The 23,335-nt window shown below is 39.6% G+C and overlaps 1 protein-coding gene across 1 annotated transcript in view; it reads left to right on the top strand.

The window, feature by feature from the left end:
• Window positions 1-23,335, top strand: part of MSH3 (mutS homolog 3) — a 381,560-nt gene that overhangs the window by 20,271 nt on the left and 337,954 nt on the right. The window contains exons 3-7 of the mRNA XM_042781327.1: window positions 1,854-2,074; window positions 8,168-8,329; window positions 10,353-10,469; window positions 10,839-10,956; window positions 13,942-14,087. Of these exons, the coding sequence (XP_042637261.1) occupies window positions 1,854-2,074; window positions 8,168-8,329; window positions 10,353-10,469; window positions 10,839-10,956; window positions 13,942-14,087 (764 nt within the window). The remainder of the gene's footprint in view (window positions 1-1,853; window positions 2,075-8,167; window positions 8,330-10,352; window positions 10,470-10,838; window positions 10,957-13,941; window positions 14,088-23,335) is intronic.

Consider the following 23,335-nt stretch of genomic DNA (forward strand, 5'->3'; position numbering starts at 1 on the left):
TTCTTCTTCAGTAGTGCTTTGCTTATCCGAGGTCTCTTTCCTTTCCATATAAAGTTAGTGATCATTTTTTCCATATCCCTAAAGAATGTAGATGGGATCTGGATTGGGATTGCATTGAATGTATAGGTTGCTTTGGGTAGAACTGACATTTTCACCAATTTTAGAACATTTTCATAGCCTCAAAAGAAGCCATACCTGTTATCAGTCACTTCCCATTTCCTTCTCATTCTAACCCTAAGCAACTGCTAATCTACTTCTATCTCTATGAATTTGCTTATTCTAGACATTTCATATAAATGGGATCTTAACAGTTATGGCCATTTGTGTCTGGCTTCTTTCATTTAGCCTCATGTTTTCAAAGGTCATCCATGTTGTAACATGTATCAGTGCTTCACTTATTTTTATTGATCAGTAATAATCCATTATGTGGGCCCACCTCATTTCTCAACCCTTCAGTTTACCTGCAGTAAATTTCCTTTTTTATACCTGGTAAACCTGGCATCCACAGAGAAGGAAGCTCTTATACTCAGGAGGAAACATCTACACATTTGAAAAGTAATTCAAGTATATATTTTGAATGCCATAATAATAATAATGAACAGGATAAAAGTACATTTGCAAAGAGATTCAAATACATATTTAAGATAAGAGGAGTCACAATAAATAGAGAACTCTTCATTCTTCTTTTGAAGTAGAGAAATTCAACCAGTCCTCTTTAATTGAGAGCCCCTCCTTTACTCTCCTCTTGGAGCTACTGGTACCCTAATTCCTGAGTCCTTTAAAGATTTTGTATTATATATGGGATTGGTCTTGTTTTTCTTCAGTGATTTGCTCTTGGCTACTAACCTAGAAGTTGGTGGTTCAAACTCACCCAGCAGCACCTAGTAATCTGCTTCTGTAAAGATTGTTATTGTCAGGTGGTGCTGAGTCCTTTTTGATTCGGAGTGACCCCATGTGACAGACTAGAATTGCCCCATAGAATTTTCTTGCTTGTAATCTTTAAGGAAGTAGATTGCCAGGTCTTCCTCCTGTGAAGCTGCTGAGTAGGTTCAGACTGCCAGTGTTTTAGTGTGTAATCATGTATGCTACCAGGGCCAGAAAAACATACATGGGGACATGGGTAACATTGAGTCAGAATTGGTTTGACTGTGATGGTTTTTTTTGGCCTCAGAATTTAGTTTTCAGATCCTAAGGCACTTAACTGTTCACCAGAAGGCTGGCGGTTCAAACCCACCAGCCACTCTTCGGAAGGAAGGTTGGGCAATCCTACTTCCGTAGTGATACTGCCTCGGAGACCCAAGGAGGGGTCGCTGTGAGTCGGGGCCGACTCGACGGCAAACAACAACAACAACAAACTTATTGTTGTGGATCCATTTTCCTTCTGATTTGAAATATTTCATTTGCAGTTTAAACTAGTTTTTTTCTCTCTGTCCTTATAGATTTATGCCAAAAAGAAAAAAAGGGCAAAACCTTACTGTTGTTTTAATGGGATTTCAGGAGTGAGTGAAATTAAATGTATGTTTCAATATGCGGTATGTGGCCTGAACCCAATGTTTATTTTCTTATTGTATCATAGTTGGGTTTACTACTTTAATGTGAATTTTCCCTTAAAAAATTTTTTTTTGTTCTGTTTATAAATTGACATATTGAAACCAAAATACTATTGTTATATTTTCTTCTGATTTGCTGAGAGCCAAATAAATGTTTGAACCCAATGTTTATTTCCTTATTATTATCATAGTTAGGTTTATTACTTTAATGTGAATTTTCCCTTAAATTTTTTTTTGTTCTGTTTATGAAATGACATATTGAAGCCAAAATACTATTATTATATTTTCTTCTGATTTGCTAAGAGCCAAAGAAATGTTTGAGGACTAGAATTGTTTTAAAGTCTCTGGAAAAATTGAAAGAATTCTGCTGTGATTCTGCTCTTCCTCAAAATCCAATCCCAACAAAGCCTCTTCAGGAGAGATTTGCAGTTTTGCCCAAATGTACTGATTTTGATGATATCACTCTTCTACGTGCAAAGAATGCAGTTTCTTCTGAAGATTCCAAAACACAAGTTCATCTAAAGGTATGTTAGTATTAGATAGATGTTCATCTGAACTGAATGAGGGAGTTTTTATTTTTTATTTTTTTAATACTTAGAGATTCTGATTTACTGTGTATTGGGGTGGGGTGGATTGGGATTTGTATTAAAGCAAAACAGAACAAAGCAAAAACCTCCCAGATGATTCTGATGTATAGGTTAGATTAGAAGCCATTGATTTGGGGAACCTTGGTACTCTTTCTTGATAATTAATAAAAAAGAAAGTTTCTTTCTTTAATTTAGTTTAATTTTTGTTGAAAATATAGGCAACAAAACATACACTCACCCAACAATTTCTCCACGGACAGTTCAATGACATTGGTTATATTCTTTATATTGTGTCACCATTCTTGCTGTCTCCACCTGTATTGTTTTATCGCCATTAACTTAGATTCACTGGCCCCTAAACTTTTCGTCTGTGTTTTAGAGTTACTGTTGTCAATTTGATCTCATACAGATAATTTAAAAGAGTGTAGTGATTAAGGCAAACATTATTTATTAGTTTATCTATTAGTTGAATGAAACTGTTTAAAGATGACTTCTGGGGATAATTATGGTTCATGGTTTAATGACTGTCTCAGGGCAATAGATACAGGGGTTCCTCCAGTTTCAGTTGGTCCAATAAGTTTGGTTTCTATAAGAATTTTAAACTGTTCCACAATTTTTCCTCCTTTTGATCAGGGTCCATCTGTTGTGAAGGAGAGTTTCTTACAGTCATTACAGTTTTCATGATCTATATGGAAAATCACAGTAGGGAAATTTTTTCTTTTTTTCTTTTTATTGTGGTAAAAACATATATAACAACACATTCACCAACATAACAACTTCCCTGTATAGCAGTAGGCAACTTTTATAGATGTTTCGAGGGTCTATTTTGAGAGAAGAGCTCTTGTGAGGTAAATCAAATGAAACTTGACTTTTTACTTCTGTTGTCTATTTTGTGACTCATTAATTTTTTTCATTATTTGCAAATCAGGGAACTTTAGCTCTTGCTTCATGATTGAAGTTTACAATTCAAAATAGTGAATCTCAGCCCAAGCTTTAAATTAGAATCACCTGGGGAACTTTAAAAAAAAAAAAAAAAAATCCCTCTTCACCGAGAATTCCAAACCAAAGCCTAACTCACTGCTGCCAAACTCACTGCCATTGAGTCGGACCTGACTCACAGTGACCCCTCCTTGGGTTTCCGAGGCAGTATCACTATGGAAGTAGATTGCCCCATCTTCCTTCCAAGGAGAGGCTGGTGGGTTTGAACCGCCAGCCTTCTGATTAGCAGTCAAGTGCCTTAGGCACTATGCTATCAGAGCTCCTGTTCTTTTACTGGTTGGTGTTTAAAATACTTCTGTCCTTCCTGTGAAAGCTCTGGGCTCCAGGATTATCTTCTGTATCTGTATCAATTGGTTTCTCTTTTCTTTGTTGAAGAGGATTTGTGTAGCTTGTCTGCCTATGCCACCATCTTACTGGAAGTCTAGAATATACTATCTTTTAGAGTGTGCTCGGAACTATAAAACCGTAAGTGTACTTTCAGCTGCTGGCATGGCCTCACTACTGATAGACATGTTCATGCCGGTTGGCTTTTTCTACATTACACACCTGAGAATAAATAATATAAAGAAAATAATGTTGATAACAGCAAATTTAACAAAATCAAAATTTAAAAGTACATAAAACATCAATATGTCTAGACTTTCAAATTTTGCTTGAATACTTACATGGTGGTTTAGTTTGGCTCATACATTTTGTTAGTGAATGAATTGCTTCCCCCCAAAATGTGTGCTGGAAATCCTAACCCCTATACCTATGGTTATAATCCTGTTTGGGAATGGGAGTTCTTTGTTATGTTAATGAGGCTGTATTAGTGTAGGATATGTCTTAAATCAGTCTCTTTTGATACATAAAAGAACAAATTAAATAAGTAAGCAAGCACAAATGAAGGGAAAGGTGCATGTCACATGATCACCAAGACACCTTGGAATGAATAGAGGCTAAAACGACAGTAAGACAGAGTGGACAGAGAGAGAGTCTTTCCCTAGAGCTCATGCCCTGAATGCATACTTCTAGCCTTTTAAACTGTGAGAAAATAAATAACTGTTTGTTAAAGTCACAAAGACACTTTTTTTTTTTTTTTTTAGCATTTTGCTATTAGGTGCTGTTAAGTTGGTTGAGACTCATAGTGACCCTATCCCTGTGTACAACAGAATGAAACACTGCCTGGTCTTGTGCCATCCTTAACAGTGATTGTTATGTTAGAGCCCATTGTTACAGTCACTGTGTCAGTCTGTCTTGTTGAGGGTCTTCCTATTTTTCACCAACCATCTACTTCACCAAACATGATGTTCTTCTCTAGTGACTGGTCCCTCCTGATAACACGTGTGAGATGAAGTCTAACCATCCTTGCTTCTAAGGAGGCTCTTGGCTGTACTTCTTCCATGGCAGATTTGTACATTCTTATGGCAGTCCATGGGAGCTCTGGTAGCATAGTGGCTAAGACACTTGCCTGCTAACCAGACGGCTGGCGGTTCAAACCCACCAGCCACTCCTCGGAAGGAAGGTTGGGCAATCCTACTTCCGTAGTGATACTGCCTCGGAAACCCAAGGAGGGGTCGCTATGAGTCAGGGCTGACTTGACGGCACATAACAACAACAACAACATGGCAGTCCATAGTATATTCAATATTACTTGCCAATAGCACAGTTCAAAGGCATCATTTCTTCTTCATTGTTCATTATTCATTGTCTACTGTTTGCAAGCATATGAGCTGACTTGAGTTGAGCAAGCATACTGTGGCTTGAGTTAGGTGCACCTTAGTCCTCAAAGTGACATTTTTGCTTTTTAACCGTTTAAAGAGGTCTTTTGCAACAGATTTGCCCAGTGCAATAATACATTGTTTGATTTCTTGACTGTTGCTTCCATAAGCAATGATTGTGGATCCAAATAAAATGAACTCCTTGACACCTTCATTTATTCTCTCTTTATCCTGATGTTGCTTATTGGTCCAGTTGTGAGAATTTTTGTTTTCTTTATGTTGAGGTGTAATCGATACTAAAGGCTGTAGGCTTTGCTCTTCAGTAAGTGCTTTAAGTCCTCTTCACTGTCAGCAAACAAGGTTGTATCATCTGTGTATTGCAGGTTGTTAATGAGTCTTCTTCCAATGCTATATTCTTCTTCATATAGTCCAACTTCTTGAGTTATTTGCTCAGCATACAGATTGAATAAGTAGGATGAAAGGATACAACTCTGATGCACTCCCTTCCTTATTTTAAGCCACACAGTATCCCCTTGTTCTGTTTGAGCAGCAGCCTCCTGATCTATGTACAGGTTCCTCATGAGCACAATTAAGTATTCTGGAATTCCCATTCTTTTCAGTGTTATCCATAATTTGTTATGATCCACACAGTTGAATGCTTTTGTGTAGTCAGTGAAACACAGTTAAGTATCTTTCTGGTGTTCTCTGTTTTCAGCCATTATCCATCTGACATCAGCAGTGATATCCCTCATTCCACATTCTTTGTTGAATTGGGCTTGAATTTCTAGCAGTTCCCTGTTGATAGACTGCTGCTATGGTTTTTAAATACCTTCAAAATTTTACTGGCATTTGATAATAATGATACTGTTCAGTAATTTCTGCATTCTGTTGCATCACCTTTCTTTGGAATGGGCATGTATATGGCTCTCTACCAGTTAGTTTGGCCAGGTAGCTATCTTCCAAATTTCTTAGCATATATAAAGAATTCTTCCAGAGTTGCATTTGTTTGTTTAAACATCTGAATGGATATTCTGTCAATTCCCGGAGTCTTGTTTTTTGCCAGTGCCTTCAGTGCAGTCTGGCCTTCTTCCTACAATACCAATGGTTCTTGATCATATACTACCTCCTGAAATGGCTGAGTGTCAACCAATTCTTGTTGGTATAGTGACTCTGCATAGTCCTGCCAAGATCTTTGGATGCTCCCTATGTCATTCAATTTTTTGCAATAGAATCCTTCACTATTGCAATTCAAGGCTAGAATTTTTTCTTCACTTCTTTCAGTTTGAGAAATGCTGAATGTATTCTTCTCATTTGGTTTACTAGCTCCAGGTCTTTGCATATTTCATTATAATACTTTATACTTTGTCTTCTCAAGCCACCCTTTGAAATCTTCTGTTCAGATTTTTAACTTTATCATTTATTCTGTTTTAGCAACTGTCCATTTAAGAGCAAGGTTCAGAGTCTCTTATGACATCCATATTTTTTTTTTCTTTTTTTTCTCTCTTTTTAATGAAGAGGGAGCTCTGGTGGTATAGTGCCTAAAGCATTTGGCTACTAACCAGAAGGCTGGTGGTTCAAACCCACCAACCATTCCTCGGAAGGAAGGTTGGGCAAGCTACTTCCATAGTGATACTGCTTCAGAAATCCAAGGAAGGGTCGACTCAATGGCAGTGAGTTTTATTTTGTTTTGTTTTTTTAATGAGGAGCTCTGGTGGTACTGTGGTTGAGGCATTGGGTTGCTGACGTAAAAGTCAGTGGTTTGAACCTGTCAGTTGCTCCATGGGAGAAAGGCAAGGCAGTTTACTTCCATAAAGATTTATACCCTTGGAAACTCTATGGGAGTCACTATGAGTTGGAATCGGTTTTGGTCTTTTTAATGGCCTTTTGCTTTCTTCATGTTTGATGTCCTTGATGTTATGCCACACAGCCTGTCTAGTCTTCAGTCATTAGTGTTAAATTTGTCAAGTCTGTCCTTGAGATGTTCTCTAAATTCAGGTGGGATATACTCAAGGCTGTAGTTTGGCTCTTGTGGATTTCTTTTTATTTTCTTCAGTTTCAATTTCAACTTAAGATATGAGGAATCGATGGTTTGTTCCACAGTGGGCTCCTGGCCTTGGTCTGACTTGATACTGAGCTTTTCCATCATTTCTTTACACAGATGTAGTTGATTTGATTCCTGTGTATTCCATCAGGTGAGGTCCATGTGTATAGTCACTATATATGTTGTTGAAAAAAGGTATTTGCAATGAATAAGTCATTGGTCTTGCAAAATTCTGTCATGTGATCTCCAGTCCCATTTCTGTCTCCAAGGCCATATTTTTCAATTAGTTATCCATCTTTTTTGTTTCCAACTTTCAAATTCCAATCACCAGTAATTATGAATGCATCTTGATTACATGTTTGATCAATTTCAGATTGCAGTATGTGGTGAAAATCATGGCATTAGTGGTTGGTGCACAAATATGAATGAAAGTAGTATTAACTGGCCTTCCTTGTAGATATATGGATATTATCCTATCACTGTCTATATTGTACTTCAGAATAGATCTTGAAATGTTCTTTTTGACAATAAGTGTACTTCTTTCCTCTTTAATTCATTATTTCTGGCATAACAGACTATGTTTTCTAATTCAAAATGCACAATATCAGTCCATTTTAGTCACTAGTGCCTAGGATTTTGATCTTCAAGTGTGGAATTTCATTTTTGACAACTTCCAGTTTTCCTTGATTCAAAGTTGATTCATTGCATATTCCAATTACTAATGGATGTTTGTAGCTTGCTCTTCTCATTTTGAGCCATGCCATATCAGCAAGATCCTGAAAGCTTTACTCCGTCTATGTCATTAAGGTCAACTCTACTTTGAGGAGGCAGCTGTTTCCCAGTCATATTTTACTTGCCTTCCAACCTAAAAGATTCATCTTCCTGCACTTCTTATGCATACTATGAGGTTTTCACTGGCCAGTTCTCTTTGGAATAGATTGCCAGGTCCTTTTTCCCGGTCTTAGTCTGTAAGCTCTGCTGAAACCTGTCCCCCTGAGTAACCCTGCTGGTATTTTAAATACCAGTGGTATAGTTTCCAGCATCACAGGCAACACGCAAGCCATCATACATAGTACAGCAAACTGAGAACAAGTGGTGGTTTTAGCCTTTTCCTTTGAAACATTTCAAATCCTCAGAAAACTTGCCTGAATACTTCAGTGTGTTCCTGTAAACCTTTCACCTAGATTCACCAATTGTTAGCTTTGTGCCAAGTTGATGTTTTCTTTCTGGGAACTATTATAATTTTCATGGCTAATACTTTTTAATCTGTAAAGCTCTTTTTGTTGTCAGGGCAAACCACTACCTTCTGACCCCAAACCATCTAACAAACGGAGCAAAAGCACCTACACTCCATTGGAATTACAGTACATGGAAATGAAGCAGCAGCATAAAGATGCAATATTGTGTGTGGAATGTGGATATAAATATAGATTCTTTGGCGACGATGCGGAGGTATGTTGTTTTTCCCAAACACTGCTTCATCTTTTTCTTGTCTAGCCTTAGGCATTTTTCCATACATTTATTTCATGTTCTGACTTGCTAATTTGATTAATTACCTTTTAAAAATAATGTCATTTAAAATAAAAACTAAAAATAAACACAAACACACTGGGTGGGAGCTAGACTTTTGGGGGGTCGTGGGGGGGGGCCCCTATTGGAATGTCAGTGTTCACACACCATGGTGCTATTCCAGTAGCTGCCATCCATCAAAAATTTACTGGATGAATAAATTAGCAAATGAACCATAGTCATGGAAGTGTTGATATTTTGTAATGAAGACTCAAGCATGAAAAAATTTTGAAATATACACAAGTTCCTCTATTTACCCTTAATTTATAAATTTTCACAGCCAGGGACTTTTCACAGCCACAGTCTCGATGGCATGTTAACTCTGTCAGCCACCAGCAAGAACTCTTTTTATGTTGTTGCTCTTGCTATCTGTTAGTGTAAGTGATTTGTACTCAGTTTTGAGGGGTAAGTTGATACAGGAGTAAGTTAGAAGTAAGTTTGAGCATTTAATGGACAAGCTAAGGGGGAGTATTGCTGATGATGCCTTTGTTGGGTGGGAATCATGGATGACTGTGATGATTCCTTACGTCTCAGTCTAGGTTGGATCTGTACAACATCAGAGAGAGTGATGAGGTGGCAGCTTCGATGCCTGATGGGATGACAAGTGAAGACTTGGCCAACTTTTTTTATCCAGATTTGTTGAATACAAACAAATTATGTTGTGGCTAGAAAGTGGTGTTCTGTAGGTCAGATGCATTGTAGTGTTTTCCACTTAATGAAATTAGACTCCGAACTAGTATGGAGTAGGCATCCTATACATGAATGGGTGAAAGAATATGCTTTTTCTCTCACCATCTCTAGGTTGAAAGGTAAATTGCACCCACCCACAGTAAAGGCTGATGTTTTCCTGTGTTACAATGATGGACACATTCAGTTGAAAGATGTGGTGGGACAGGGGTGCGAGTGTATTGGAATGAGAGTTTCATGGCTCTAGTGTGCAATGTGTAAGCCTTGGTATTTTCTGAAAAAAGTAAGGGATTGGGATACTGCCTGGTTCTACACTCCTACCACTCACACATCATTAACTAGCTAACCAGGTCAGGGAGTCCTCTTCTCCTCACAGGTTTTCTCTCTTGAGGTTGGGTCATAATTTAGGTATGTTGTTGTTAGTTGCCATCAAGTTGATTCCAACTCGTGGCAACTCCGTGTGTACAGACTAGAATTGCTTCATAGGGTTTTCAAGCCTGTGACCTTTCAGAGGCAGATTGCCAGGCACCGCTGGCTGGCTCAAATCACGAACCTTTTGGCTAGTTGTCAAGCTTTTAACTGATTGGACTACCCAGGAAAGAAGTAATTTAGTTATACTTTGTTGTTGTTGTTGTTATGTGCCATCAAGTTGGACTTGACTCATAGCGACCCTTCCTTGGGTTTCCGAGGCAGTATTATCACAGAGGTAGATTGCCCAACCTTCCTTCTGAGGAGTGGAGGTGAGTTTGAGCCGCCAGCCTTCTGCTTAGCAGTCAAGTGCCTTAGCGCTATGTTACCAGAGCTCTGGTATACTCTGTAGGGTCTGCTAATATTTATTTGCATGTGCCATGTAGCAAATTCTTACTCTATTTCAGTCTCATGTTCTTTGTACTGAATAGTCTTTGAGTAGGGTAAGCTCAGCATTTTAAGGTTTTGTTAGATTTAAAGATTTAGAAGAAGACCTGTTATGTTTTTCTTAGAAGTTTTTAGATGAATATTTTACCCCTGAGATGAGGCCATTGAAACTTCCAAAAATAGAGTAAACCCTAAGCTTTCATACAGAGACTCTCTTTTAAACTTTTTGTTGCTGCATCACACACATAGAGAAGTACACAAATCCTAAGTACGTGCCTTGATGAATTTTCACAAAGTGAACAGACCCCACACAGGGAATCTTGAAATAGAAATATATTAATACTCTCTTTTTAAAATTTTATAGATTGCAGCCCGAGAACTCAATATTTATTGCCATTTGGATCACAACTTCATGACAGCAAGTATACCTGCTCATAGACTGTTTGTTCACGTGCGCCGCCTTGTGGCAAAAGGATATAAGGTCAGCCTTGGCTTAACTTGGGAAAGAGAGTTGGGATTCTCTTCTAGAGTGAAAACATGTTGCAGAGTGATAGATAGGTTTTAATTGTTTTTGGAATTTGGCATTTTGGAGAAATGAAAATGTACAATAATTATTAGCGTTATGTTTTCATAAGTTTTAAACATATTGTTAGATATTTTGGGTTAAAAAAGTTAGCTTTGTAATAGTGTTGTTGAGTAATTTGCATTTGTAAACTCTGGGTGGTAAGACTGTAGCATAATTAATTTGCTTATTTTAAATGTTACAGAATTAACCTTTTAAAATTTTGAAATGTATTTTTAAAAAAGTTGCATCATCTTTCAAATTTACTATTTCTTATTTTTGTTGAAGGTGGGAGTTGTGAAGCAAACTGAAACTGCAGCATTAAAAGCCATTGGGGACAATAAAAGTTCAGTCTTTTCCCGGAAGTTGACCGCTCTTTATACAAAATCTACCCTTATTGGAGAAGATATCCTTTTTGAATAGAATTTTTATCTTAAATGTTTGAAGATAACAGTTTTATTTATTTCTTACTTATTTCTTATTTATTTAACTGTACTTCGAGTGGGTCAGATCGGATGATTTGTGTGCTTCTGAGAAGGGAAGGGTTGGTGATGGCTAGAAACAAGAGTTTTTCAAATGCCCTAGTAAAAGCAGAGTTTGTCATTCTTTAACAGTAAGAAAAGTTAATGGAACACGAGAGCCCGATAAAAGACAATGGTAGGTTAGGAGCTGATTTGAAATCACACCTTACCTAAGCTATTTGTGGGCAGTGATCAAGACCTACAAGCTTTTCAAGCGCTTACTAAAATGAGACCTAAAAAGGAACTTATTAGCTTCACAGTGTGAAAAAAGAGAACTGCAAAAATTAAAATGAGTGCACGGTTAAATGCTTATAAAACATAATAGTAGATCATCTTCATTAAATCTTTGTAACAATTTTGTTACTTTTGAAAATGCATTGTAAGTGAACTTTTCTGACTTTGCAATGGAGTCTTCTGTGTGCTACACAATATTACCCTCAAATTTATAGTCATTTATAAATCAAATGAGTTGCTTGAAGCAAAATAATTGCAAAATCAAAATCGTAAAATACTGTTAATTTTTAAAAACAATTATATATAAAATGGGATAAGGCTGTATTTTAAAATGTTTAAAAGTGAGGTCATTGTTGTTATGTGCAGTCGAGTCGGACCCGACTCTTAGGGACCCCTCCTTGGGTTTCCGAGGCAGTATCACTATGGAAGTAGATTGCCCCATCTTCTTTCCGAGGAGTGGCTGGTGGGTTTGAACCGCCAGCCTTCTGGTTAGCAGTCAAATACCTTAGGCACTATGCCACCGGGGCTCCCCTATAATAAAAGAATGTGGAGATAAGAATTTCTTAGATGATACTGTGTGAAAATAATATTTCTTAATATTTCTGTTATGGTTTAATCCATATGTGCGTATTTAGAGACCTACCCAGCTTCTGTCCTAATTCTGAGAACGGTTCCGCTCCTTGAATACTGTGCATGAATAGGAAATGCCTATCACTCAGAATGGACTTCTAAACCAGTAACAACCTTGTATTGCTAGCTAATTAGGCTATAAACCAAAACCAAAGCCAGATCTGTTGCCATTGAGTTGATTCCGACTCGTAGAAACCCTGTAAACAGTAGAACTGCCCATAAGGTTCCAAAGACTAAATCTTTACAGAAGCAGACTGCCACATTTTTGTCCTGCAAAGCGTCAGGTGGATTCAAACTGGTAACCTTTCGGTTAGCAGTGGAGTCCTTATCCATTATGCCACCAGGGCCTGGCAGTTTTATTTTTTTCTTTTGCCTGAGCCTGAGTCTTTCATTCGAAGCCTTATCCTAAACTAGTAGTCCCCCCTCCTCGCTTCTTTGGTGCTATAGTTCTTATCTGCTGAAAAAGCAGAACTTTATCCAAACTAGCTTTGCTAATTAAGACTGACTTTGTTATTCCTGATGATTTATTTAATTGATTTATTTTTTGTGTGTATATATGTGTGTGTGTGTACACATACACACACACATATATGCATATGTAAGGAGCTCTGGTGGTGTAGTACCTAAGGTGATTCACTGCTAACCAGAAAGTTGGCCATTCAAACCCAGCAGCTACTCCACAAAAGGACAACTGGGCAATCTACTTCCGTAAAGATTACCACCTCAGAAACCCAGAGGGGCTCTTACCAGTCAGAATTGGCTTGATGGCACTGAGTTTTTTTTTTTTTTTTTCCACATATATATATACTAAGGAGCTCTGGTGGTGTAGTGCTAAGGCATTTGACTGCTAACCAGAAGGCTGGTGGTTTAAACCCACCAGGCCACTCCTCAGAAGGAAGGTTAGGCAATCTACTTCCGTAGAGATCCTGTCTCGGAAACCTGAGAAGAGGTTGCTATGAGTCGGATCCGACTCAACGGCAGTGAGTTTGGTTTTTTTTTGGTTTAAGGAGCTCTGGTGGCATAGTGGATAAAGCATTTGGCTGGTAACTAGAGGGTCAGCAGTTCAAAGCCACCAGCTGCTCTGCAGAAGGAAGATGGGGCAATCTGTTTCTGCAAAGATTTACAGCCTCGGAAACCCAGTAGGGGTTGCTATGAGTCAGAATTGACTTGATGGCAGTGAGTGAGTTTGTTTTTTTACATATATACATATGTACATGTAAATCTCTGCCATTGAGTTGATTCTGTCTCATAGTAACTTGAGCACAGAGTAGAACTGCCCCACAGGGTATCCAAAGTGTAAATCTTTATGGAAGCAGACTGTCTCAGCTTTCTCCTGCAGAGCAGCTTGTGGATTCAAACTGCTGACCTTTTGGTTAGTAGCCCAGTGTTTCAACCACAGTGCCACCAGAGTTCCTATGTATAAGTATGTGTGTGTATGTATACGATTTCTTCTTTTTTTTCTTTTCTCATGTTTTTTTAAAAAAATCTTTTACTGTTTCTGGGAGCTATTAGGCACTTTCATAAAACTCTAAGCCAGAAAATGCATAGAGAGCAAGGCATGATGATATTACAAATAATCACTAGGAGTTTGAAATTAGATATGAATGATTATGGGGTTATTATTTGTAGATTTATGTAAGGGGAAGTAGCTGGCCACTATTAACTTTCAGGGGCTTTGACTTGTGTTAATTAAAATATTATGGGATTACTAAGGATTTATGGGATCAACAAAAGAGGGTTACTATTCGAGCTTCCACAGTATCTGATGTATTTTGCAAGCACTTTGGAAGTGAGGAGATGATAGTCATTTGTCTTCATCAACCTTTTAACTTAGGATGGATGAAGTAGGCAGCTATGATCTGAGTAAATCCAAGAAAGAATACCATATAGATTGCAAAGATCTAGGTATCCTCTAAAGAGCTGGTAAAATGAACCACTATTTTAAAAGGAGAAAGCAGATAATACTAGTGGGAATGTATTATATATTTTTCTTTAATAATTACTACATGTGAATCCCCTGATGAAGCTGGATGATGCTATAAATGTTGACGAGATAATGACTGATAATTCTACCAATTATCTGCTGTGTATCTGTGAAAACAAGGAAACTATTAAGGACAAAAAAAAGGGGAATATTTTTATTGGCATTGTGGTAAGTACTTTGTAGGTGAAGAATGAATGACAGATTGTCATAGTATCTCTAAATATGAAATATTTTTTGTGGTTTATAAATAAGGATATCTGATGAAGTGTCCCCTCAAGTAATTGTACTATAAAAACATTTTTCTCATATATGTTAGTTAAATTATTGGTTACAGTTTTCACGTTTGGCTACTTGGTGATATGTACTGTGAAGAGATTGAGCTAGTTTCAGTCCATGTTGTTGTTAGGTGCCGTCGAGTTGTCTCCAAATCATAGCAACCCTCTGTACAACAGAACAAAACACTGCCCAGTCCTGCACCATCCTCACAATCCTTGCTATACTTGAGCCCATCGTTGTAGCCACTGTGTCAGTCCATCTTGTTGAGGGTCTTCCCTTTTTCACTTTTCTTCTACTTAACCAAGCATGCTGTCCTTCTCCAGGGACTGGCCCCTTCTGACAACATGACCAAAGTAGGTGAGACGTTTGTTCTGGCAGTCCGTCGTATTTTTAGTATTCTTTGCCAACACCACAATTCAAGGGCCAGCTTTTCTTCTGTCTTCCTTATTTATTGTCCAGCTTTCATGTGCATATGAAGCGATTGAAAATACCGTAGCTTGAGTTAGGTGCACTTTAATCTTCAAAGTGACATCTTTGCTTCTTAACGTCTTAAAGTGGTGTTTTGCAGCAGATACTCCCAGTGCAATACGATGTCTGATTTCTTGATGGCTGCTTCCATTGGTGTTCATTGTGAATCCAAGTAAAATGAAAACTTCATTCTTTTCTCCGTTTATCATGATGTCACTTACTGGTCCAGTTGTGAGGATTTTCATTTTATGTCGAGACATAATCTATACAGTAGTCTTTGACCTTCATCAGTAAGTGCTTTAAATCATCTTCACTTTCAGCAAGCAAGATTGTGTCATCTGTATATTGCAGGTGGTTACTGAATCTTTCTCCAAGCCTGGTGCCAGGTCTTCTTCATATAGTCCAGTTTCTTGGATTATTTGCTCAGCATACAGACTGAATAAGTATGGTGAAAGGATATAAACCTGATGCACTTCCTTCTTGATTTTAAACCATTCAGTATCACCTTGCTCTGGTTGAATGTCAGCCTCTTGGTCTGTATACAGATTCCTCATGAGCCAATTAAGTGTTCTGGAATTTCCATTCTTTGCATTGCTATCCATAATTTGTTAAGATCCACACAGTCAAATGCCTTTGCATAGTCAGTAAAAAACAGTTAAACATCTTTCTGGTATTCTTTGCTTTCAGCCAAGATCCATCTGACATCAGCAGTGATATCTCTCATTCCATGTCCTCTTCTGAATCCAGCTTGAATTTCTGGAAGTTCTCTGTCAGTATACTATTGAAACCATTTGGAAGTATCTTTAGCAAAATTTTACTGAAGTGTGCTATTAATGATAATGTTCGATAATTTCCACATTCTGTTGCATCACTTTTCTTTGGAATAGGCACAAACATCAAACTCTTTCAGTCAGGTGGTCAGGTAGCTGTCTTCTGAATTTCTTGACATAGACGAGTAAGCACCTCCATGATGCATCCATTTGTTGAGACATCTCAATGGGTGTTCCGTCAATTCCTTGGAGCCTTGATTTTTACCAATTCCTTCAATACAGCTTGGACTTCTTCCTTAAGTAGCTTTGGTTCTTGATCATATGTTACCTCCTGAAATAGTTGAACATCAACCAATTCTTTTTGTACAGTAATTTTGTGTATTCCTTCCATCTTCTTTTATATATATATATATATTTAATTTTGTGATTTTGGTGAAAATTTGCAGAGCAAATTCGTCATCCATACAGCAGTACACGTACACTTTGTCTCATTACATTGACTGTAATCTCCCACAGTGCAGCTGCTCTCCTCCCACTTTCTCCCCATAGCCACCTCTTCCCTGTATAATTCCCTCCCATGTATTCCTGCCCCCTGAGCTGTCTCCTTGTGCATACACAGCCCTTCTATTCTGGTTACCTACTACCGCTCTGACAGGAAATATACGAATGGAATGGCTTTATCAAACAGGAGTTTATTCTCTTACAATTCGGGAGGCTAGAAGTCTGAGTTCAAAGTGCCAGGCTCTAGGGGTTGTGTGAAAGCCCCTCGACCTTGGGCTTTAGCTCTGCCTCTTGCTCCCGGCCCACTGAAGCTAGAGGCTTTTCTTCACTCAGACAGATGCTCTGAGGCTGACAAACCTAAGGTCAACAAGTGAAAAGGCACAGTCCTGATACTACCAAACTACATGGTAGGCCATTGATTCAAGTCCATCGAAAGTCCCAGGGTTGGCAGAGCGTGGCAGGCTGCTGACAACGACTCTGCTCCCTGCAGGGTTCAAGTGAGCCATAAGCTCGAGACCATTCCCAAAGCTATTTTTTATATACCGGAAGCAGACCACATCCCTAAAGCAGCTACTCAGCTGCTTGTGGTAGATCCCACCATGGAGTTGATTGCCCGTCTCATCATGGGGAATAAGTACCACCAGCTGCCCAGCTACTCAACCAGGCCTAGCCAAGTTGACACACAAACATAACCACCACACCTTCTATTCTCCCATGATTGATCTCTCCAGGAAGTGGATCTGCCTAATGTAAATGTTTAGGTCACATGCCTGTCCTTTGTTTGGCTGGCAACCACAGGTGTGGGTTCAATTCCAGACCTGAAGGGCAGCTTGGGGCCATAGTCTCAGAGGTTCCACCAGGCTCTATCAGACCAACAAACCTAGTCCCCTTTTTTATTTGAATGATTTTGTGTTTTGTTCCATATTGTTTTCCCACTGTATCCAGGATCTCCTACATAGATCCCCCTCTGAGTGGTTGACAGTGGTAGCTGAATACCATTTAGTTCTTCTGGTCTCATAGTTGTATAGGCTGAGAATCGCATGGCGTACCATCACTTGGACTAATTGTTTCCATACGTCTTTGGTTTTCTTCATTCTTCTTTGCTCTGAACGAGGAAAGACCCATCATTGCATCTAATGGCCGCTTACAAGCTTTTGAGATCCTAGTCGCTACTTGCCGAAGTAGGATATAGAACAGTGTTTTTGTGTAGAGTATTATGCCAGTTGAGCTTGATGTCCCCTGTGACTATGATCCCAAGCCCACAGGTCCAACTACTTGTTCCCTCTAGGTAGCTAGCTGGCAGTGGCCAAGAAGTGACTACAACCTTGTCCCTTGTCAGCTTCATTTTATGGAAATTCTTCAATACCTGGAAATTCTTATACAACATACGAATACACTTGTAGAAACATTGTCTGCCAACCCTATATGTGGTCATGGGCACACTCCGCCCTGTGTAGACATACCTGATCATTCAGTCTTTCCACTTATCTATCCGTCTGTAGACCAATGTTTGCTATCACTGACAACGCAGTAGTGTATGTGCAAAAGGGTTCATCTTTGTTTTCTGTACCTCCCATGTACCACCTATGTCCTTCTCTTCCTCACTGTCACCATGTTGATCACTCACATTTGGTACATTGCCCTTCTCTTCACCCAAATCAATACTTGTCTCTACCTATCTAGCAGTGTTCGTTCCTCTCCCCTCCCATGCCTGGTAACCAACAAAGAAAATTTCCTTCCATATGTAAACCTTTCCTTGACTTTTTACAATTATGGACTAATAAAGTATTTGTCCTTCTGCGATTGACTTATTTCACTCAGCATAATGGCCTCTGAGTTCATCCATGTTATGTGGAGTTTTGCAGATTCTATATTATTCTTTAGGGTTGCATAGTATTCCACCATGTGTGTGTACCATAGTTTGGTTATCCATTTCTCAGTGGACACCTAGGTTGTTTCCATCTTTTTGCTATTGTAAATAGTGCTGTGACGAACATGGGTGTGCATGTATCTGTTCTTGTCCTGGCTTTCACTTCTTTAGGATATATATCTAGTAATGGAATGGCTGGCTCAAATGGTGTTTCTAAGGAATCGCTCTACTGCTTTCCACAGTGGTTGTATCATTTGACAGTCCCATGAGCAGTATGTGAGGGTCTCAATCTCTCCACAACCTCGCCAGCATTTGTTATTTTCTGTCTTGTTGAACTTTGCTACTAGTGCTGGGGCAAGATGGTCTCTCATTGTTGTTTTGATTTGCATCTCTCTAATGGCTAATGATCATGAACATTTCTTCATGTGTGTGTTGTTGTTATGTGCCATCAAGTCGGACCCAACTGATAGCGACCCCTTGGGTTTCCAAGGTGGTATCACTGCGGAAGTAGATTGCCTGACCTTCCTTCTGAGGAGTGGCTGGTGGGTTCGAACCACCAGCCTTCTGGTTAGCAGTCAAGTGCCCAAGGCACTGTGCTACCAGATCTGAATTTCCTCTTTGGTGAAGTACCTATTCATGTCTTCTGTCAGTTTTTTAATTGGATTATTTGTCTTTTTGTTGTTCAGGTATTGGAGTTTTCTATATATTTTAGAGGTAAGCCTCTTGTCAGATATGTTGTTGTGGAATATTTTTTCCCAATCTGTAGGTTCTCTTTTGACTCTTTCAGAGAAGTCACACATAAAAATTTAATTTTTATAAGATCCCATTCATCTAGTTTATCTTCTGCTGTTTGTGCACCTTGGGTTATGCTTGATAGTCTTGTTATGCCATATATTCCAAAATCCAAAGTCAAACTCACTGCTGTCGAGTCAGATCCAGCTCATAGTGACCCCTCCTTGGGTTTCCAAGGTGGTATCACTGCAGAAGTAGATTGCCCAGTCTTCCTTCTGAGGAGCAGCTGGTGGGTTTGAACCTCCAGCTTTCTGGTTAGTAGTCAAATGCCTTTGGTACTACGCCACCAGAGCTCTACATATGCCATATATTGTTGTTGTTGTTGTTATGTGCCGTCAAGTCAGCCCCGACTCATAGCGACCCCTCCTTGGGTTTCCGAGGCAGTATCACTACGGAAGTAGGATTGCCCAACCTTTCAGGGCCCCTAAATTGGGCCCCTAAATTTGCCCCTAGTTTTTCCTTGAGGAACTTTATACTTTTAGGTTTCACGTTGCAGTAATTGCTTGATGTGGCCCTTCTAGCCATTGTCCTCCATTCTGTGATGTTTTATAAATCCCATTTTCCATGCCTGTTTGGGGTGCTGTGGTAGTTAAGGTCAGGTATCAACTTGGCTGGGCAGCTGGTAGTAGTCATTCCCTATAATGACTGGCATTCGACTCTGTGATGGGATTTAGGTTAATTCTGTTGGGGCAACACAGGTGGAATGTATCTTGAGTCCTGCCTTGCTGGAGGGTATAATTCAAATCACCACCCTTAGCTTCCCTGAGGGTATACCTACGAATCTCCTGGGAAGATTCGCCCTCCTCTTGATCGGGCTTTGTGTCTTGGATCATCCTCATCTCACCCCTGGATTTGGGACGGCAGCCGTCATCTGATCTGCTGATCGAGGTTCATCAAACCCCGAGAGTTGGGAGGATCCGCCAGACCTACTCATGGACCCGGGACTCGCCAGCCTACCAGCCCCTACCACTACTACATGAGATGAACCCTTGGGTGTCTGTGAGTTCTGTGAGGCGTTACAGCGAAATATAGAACCCTAAGACTGGGGATGTTGTTAATTTGCCTTCGAGTCGGCCTCGACTCATAGCGACCCCTCCTTGGGTTTCCAAGGCAGTATCACTACGGAAGTAGGATTGCCCAACCTTCCTCCCAAGGAGCTCTGGTAGCATAGTGGCTAAGGCACTTGACTGCTAACCAGAAGGCTGGCGGTTCAAACCCACCAGCCACTCCTCGGAAGGAAGGTTGGGCAATCCTACTTCTGTAGTGATACTGCCTCGGAAACCCAAGGAGGGGTCGCTATGAGTCGGGGTCGACTCGATGGCAAACAACAACAAGACTGGGGAAATTACTGGGAGGAGGAGGAGTAGTTAATGTCTGAAATGATGGAGTGGCATGGTAGTTTGGACATTTGGGACACCTTTGACCTCTGCCTCATGGGGACCGGCCTCATGCTGATCTTTCTAAGAGAAATTGTTCAAGCACACATTTAAGTCTTTGATTTATTCAGAGTTAGTTTTTGTGTGTGGTGTGAGGTACAGAACTTGTTTCATTTTTCTGCAGATGGATATCCAGTTTTGCCACCACTATTTGTTAAACAGACAATCTCTTCCCCATTTAATGCATTTTAGTCCTTTGTCAAAGATCAGCTGACCACAGGTCAATGGATCTATTACTGGGGTCTCAGTTCTATTTCATTGGTCTGTGTGTCTGTCGTTCTACCAATATCAGATGGCAGTGTGAGACCTCCTACTTTGTTCTTCTTCTTCAGTAGTTCCTTTTCATATGAAGTTAGTGATTGGTTTTTCCATATCCTTAAAGAATGTTGGTGGGATCTGGATTGGGATTGCATTGAATGTATAGATTGCTTTGGGTATGACTGACATTTTCACAATGTTCAATCTTCCTATCCATGAGCATGGTATCTTCTTCCATTTATATGGATCTCTTGTGTGGTTTTTTGGAGTATTGATTTGTAGTTTTCTTTGTACGGGTTTTTTGAATCCCTGGTAAAATGTATTTCCAAGTATTTTATTTTTGTGGTAGCTATTGTAAATGATACCGATTTCCTTATATCTTTTTCACCAATCTCTTTACTGGTATAGAGGAATCCAGGTGATTTTTGAGGTTGATCTTGTATCCTGCCACAATGCTAAATCTCTCAATTAGTTCTGGTAGTTGGGAGCTCTGGTAGCATAGTGGCTAAGACACTTGCCTGTTAACCAGACGGCTGGCGGTTCAAACCCACCAGCCACTCCTCGGAAGGAAGGTTGGGCAATCCTACTTCCGTAGTGATACTGCCTCGGAAACCCAGGGAGGGGTCGCTATGAGTCAGGTATGACTCGACGGCACATAACAACAACAACAACAAGTTATTTTTCTCAATCTTTTGGGGTTTCTATGTATAAAATCGTATCATCAGCAAATAGGGATCGTTTGACTTCTTCCTTACCAATTTGGATGCCTTTGATTTCCCTTTCTTGCTTTATTGCCCTGACTGTTGTTGTTGTTGTTATGTGCCATCGAGTCAGACCTGACTCATAGTGACCCCTCCTTGGGTTTCCAAGGTAACATCACTACCGGAAGTAGATTGTCCAACCTTCCTTCTGAGTTGTTGAACCACCAGCCTTCTGGTTAGCAGTGAAGTGCCTTAGGTACTATGCTACCAGAGCTCCTATTGCCCTGACTAGGACTTCCAGTACATCGTTGAATAGAAGTGGTGATAGCGGGCATTCTTGTCTGGCTCCTGTTTGCAAGGGGAATGGTTTCAGTCTCTCTGCATTGAGTATAATGTTGGCTGTTGGTTTTGCGTATATGCTCTTTATTATGTTGGGGAATGTCCCTTCTATTCTATTTTGCTGAGAGTTTTGATCAGGAATGGGTGTTGGATTTTATCAAATGCCTTTTCTGCATCCATTCATAAGGTCATGTGGTTCTTTTTCTTTACTTTATTTATGTGATGGATGACATTGATTGTTTTTCTAATGTTGAACCATTCTTGCATCCTGGCAATACACGTGCAAATTTGCCCATTTACAGACCTCCCTAGGCTGTGCTCAAAATCATACTCTTTATTGCCCTCTAGAGTTACTATATTCCCTTTTTTTGTGTAATGTATTCAAAAGTAGGACTCCTTGCCTAGGTAATAGCTAATTATAATCATTGTTGCTGATTTCTAACTTTTACAGTCAGCGACAATTTTGTTGTTATTGTTAGGTGCTGTGGAGTCAGTTCTGACTCGTAAAGATCCTGTGTACAGCAGAACAAAACACTGTCTGGTCTGGCACTGTCCTCACAATCATTGCCATGCGTAAGCCTGTCCTTGGCAGCCACTGTTTCACTCCATCTCGTTAGGGGTCTACCCCCTTTTCACCAATGCTCTACCTTACCAAGCATGGTATCCTTCTCCAGGGATTTGTCCCTTCTGACAGCGTGACCAAAGTAGGTGAGATGAAGTCTGACCGTTTTTGCCTCTAAGGAGCATTCTGGCTATACCTCTTCCAAGATGGATTCATTGTTCTGGCAGTCCATGATATTTTCAGTATTCTTTGTCAACACCACAGTTAAAATGCATCAGTTCTTCTTAGATCTTCCTTATTCATTGTCTAGCTTTCATATGCATATGAGGCAATTGAAAATACCATGGCTTGGGTCAGACACACCTTAGTCTTCATTGTTATAACTTAGCTCTTTAATACATTAAAGAGGTATTTTGCAGCAGCTTTGCCCAGTGCAGTACATTGTTTGATCTCCTGATTGTTGCTTCCATGGGCATTAATTGTGGAGCCAAGTAAGGTGAAATCCTTGACAGCTTCATTTTTTTCTCCATTTATCATGATGTTGCTTATTGGTCCAGTTGTGAGGATTTTCCTTTTCTATATATTTAAGTGTAATCCATACTGAAGGCTGTAGTCTTTGATAATTATCAGTAAGTGCATAACATCATCTTTGCTTTCAGCAAGATTTTGTCATCTATATATTGAAGGTTGTTAATGAGTCTTCTTCCAATACTGATGCATTCTTCTTCATACAGTCCAGCTTCTTGGATTATTTGCAAGTGATTATTGTAAACAAGTGAGTGCCTCCAGCTCCGCATCTGTTTGTTGGGACATTTTAATGTGTATTCCATCAGTTCCTGGAGGCTTGTTTTTTTTTTTGCCAATTCCTTCAGTGTGGACTGGACTTAGTTCATTAATACCAGTAGTATTTAGTTTTATACGGTCTACTGAAATGGTTGAACATCAACCAGTTCTTTTTGGTACAAGTAGCTGTGTGTATTTATTTATTTTAACTTTTTGTGATTTGGTTGGAATTTTGCAGAACAGATTTCATTTTCCATTCACACTTCATGCACATTTTGTTTTGTGACACTGATCCTTTCAGTGTTACAGCTTGTATCCCTCTTCCTCCCTGTGCTTACCCTTTCCTTGTGTCCTCCTTACCTATACATTCCTGCCTCCCTTTTTCCCTGTGCAGATGCTGCTCTTCTGATCTCCCATGGTTGATTGTTCTAAGGAGTGACTCCCTGGTGCAGCTGTTCAGCTCGTAGGTCTGTCTGTTGTTTGGCTGAGAGTTAAGCCATGGGAGTGAGTCCCATTTCAGGCTCAGAGGGTGACTAGGGGCCATTGTCCCTGGGATTTCCCCAGTCTCTTTCTGACTAGTAATTTTGGTCTTTTTTTATGATTTTGAATTTTGTTCCACATTTTTCTCCCACTCTATCCTGGATCTCCAATTTTGATCCC

Source organism: Orycteropus afer, unplaced genomic scaffold (genome assembly GCF_000298275.1).
Source record: "Orycteropus afer afer isolate SDZICR_OR568_19922 unplaced genomic scaffold, OryAfe1.0 scaffold00107, whole genome shotgun sequence".
NCBI classification, from domain to species: Eukaryota; Metazoa; Chordata; class Mammalia; order Tubulidentata; family Orycteropodidae; genus Orycteropus; species Orycteropus afer.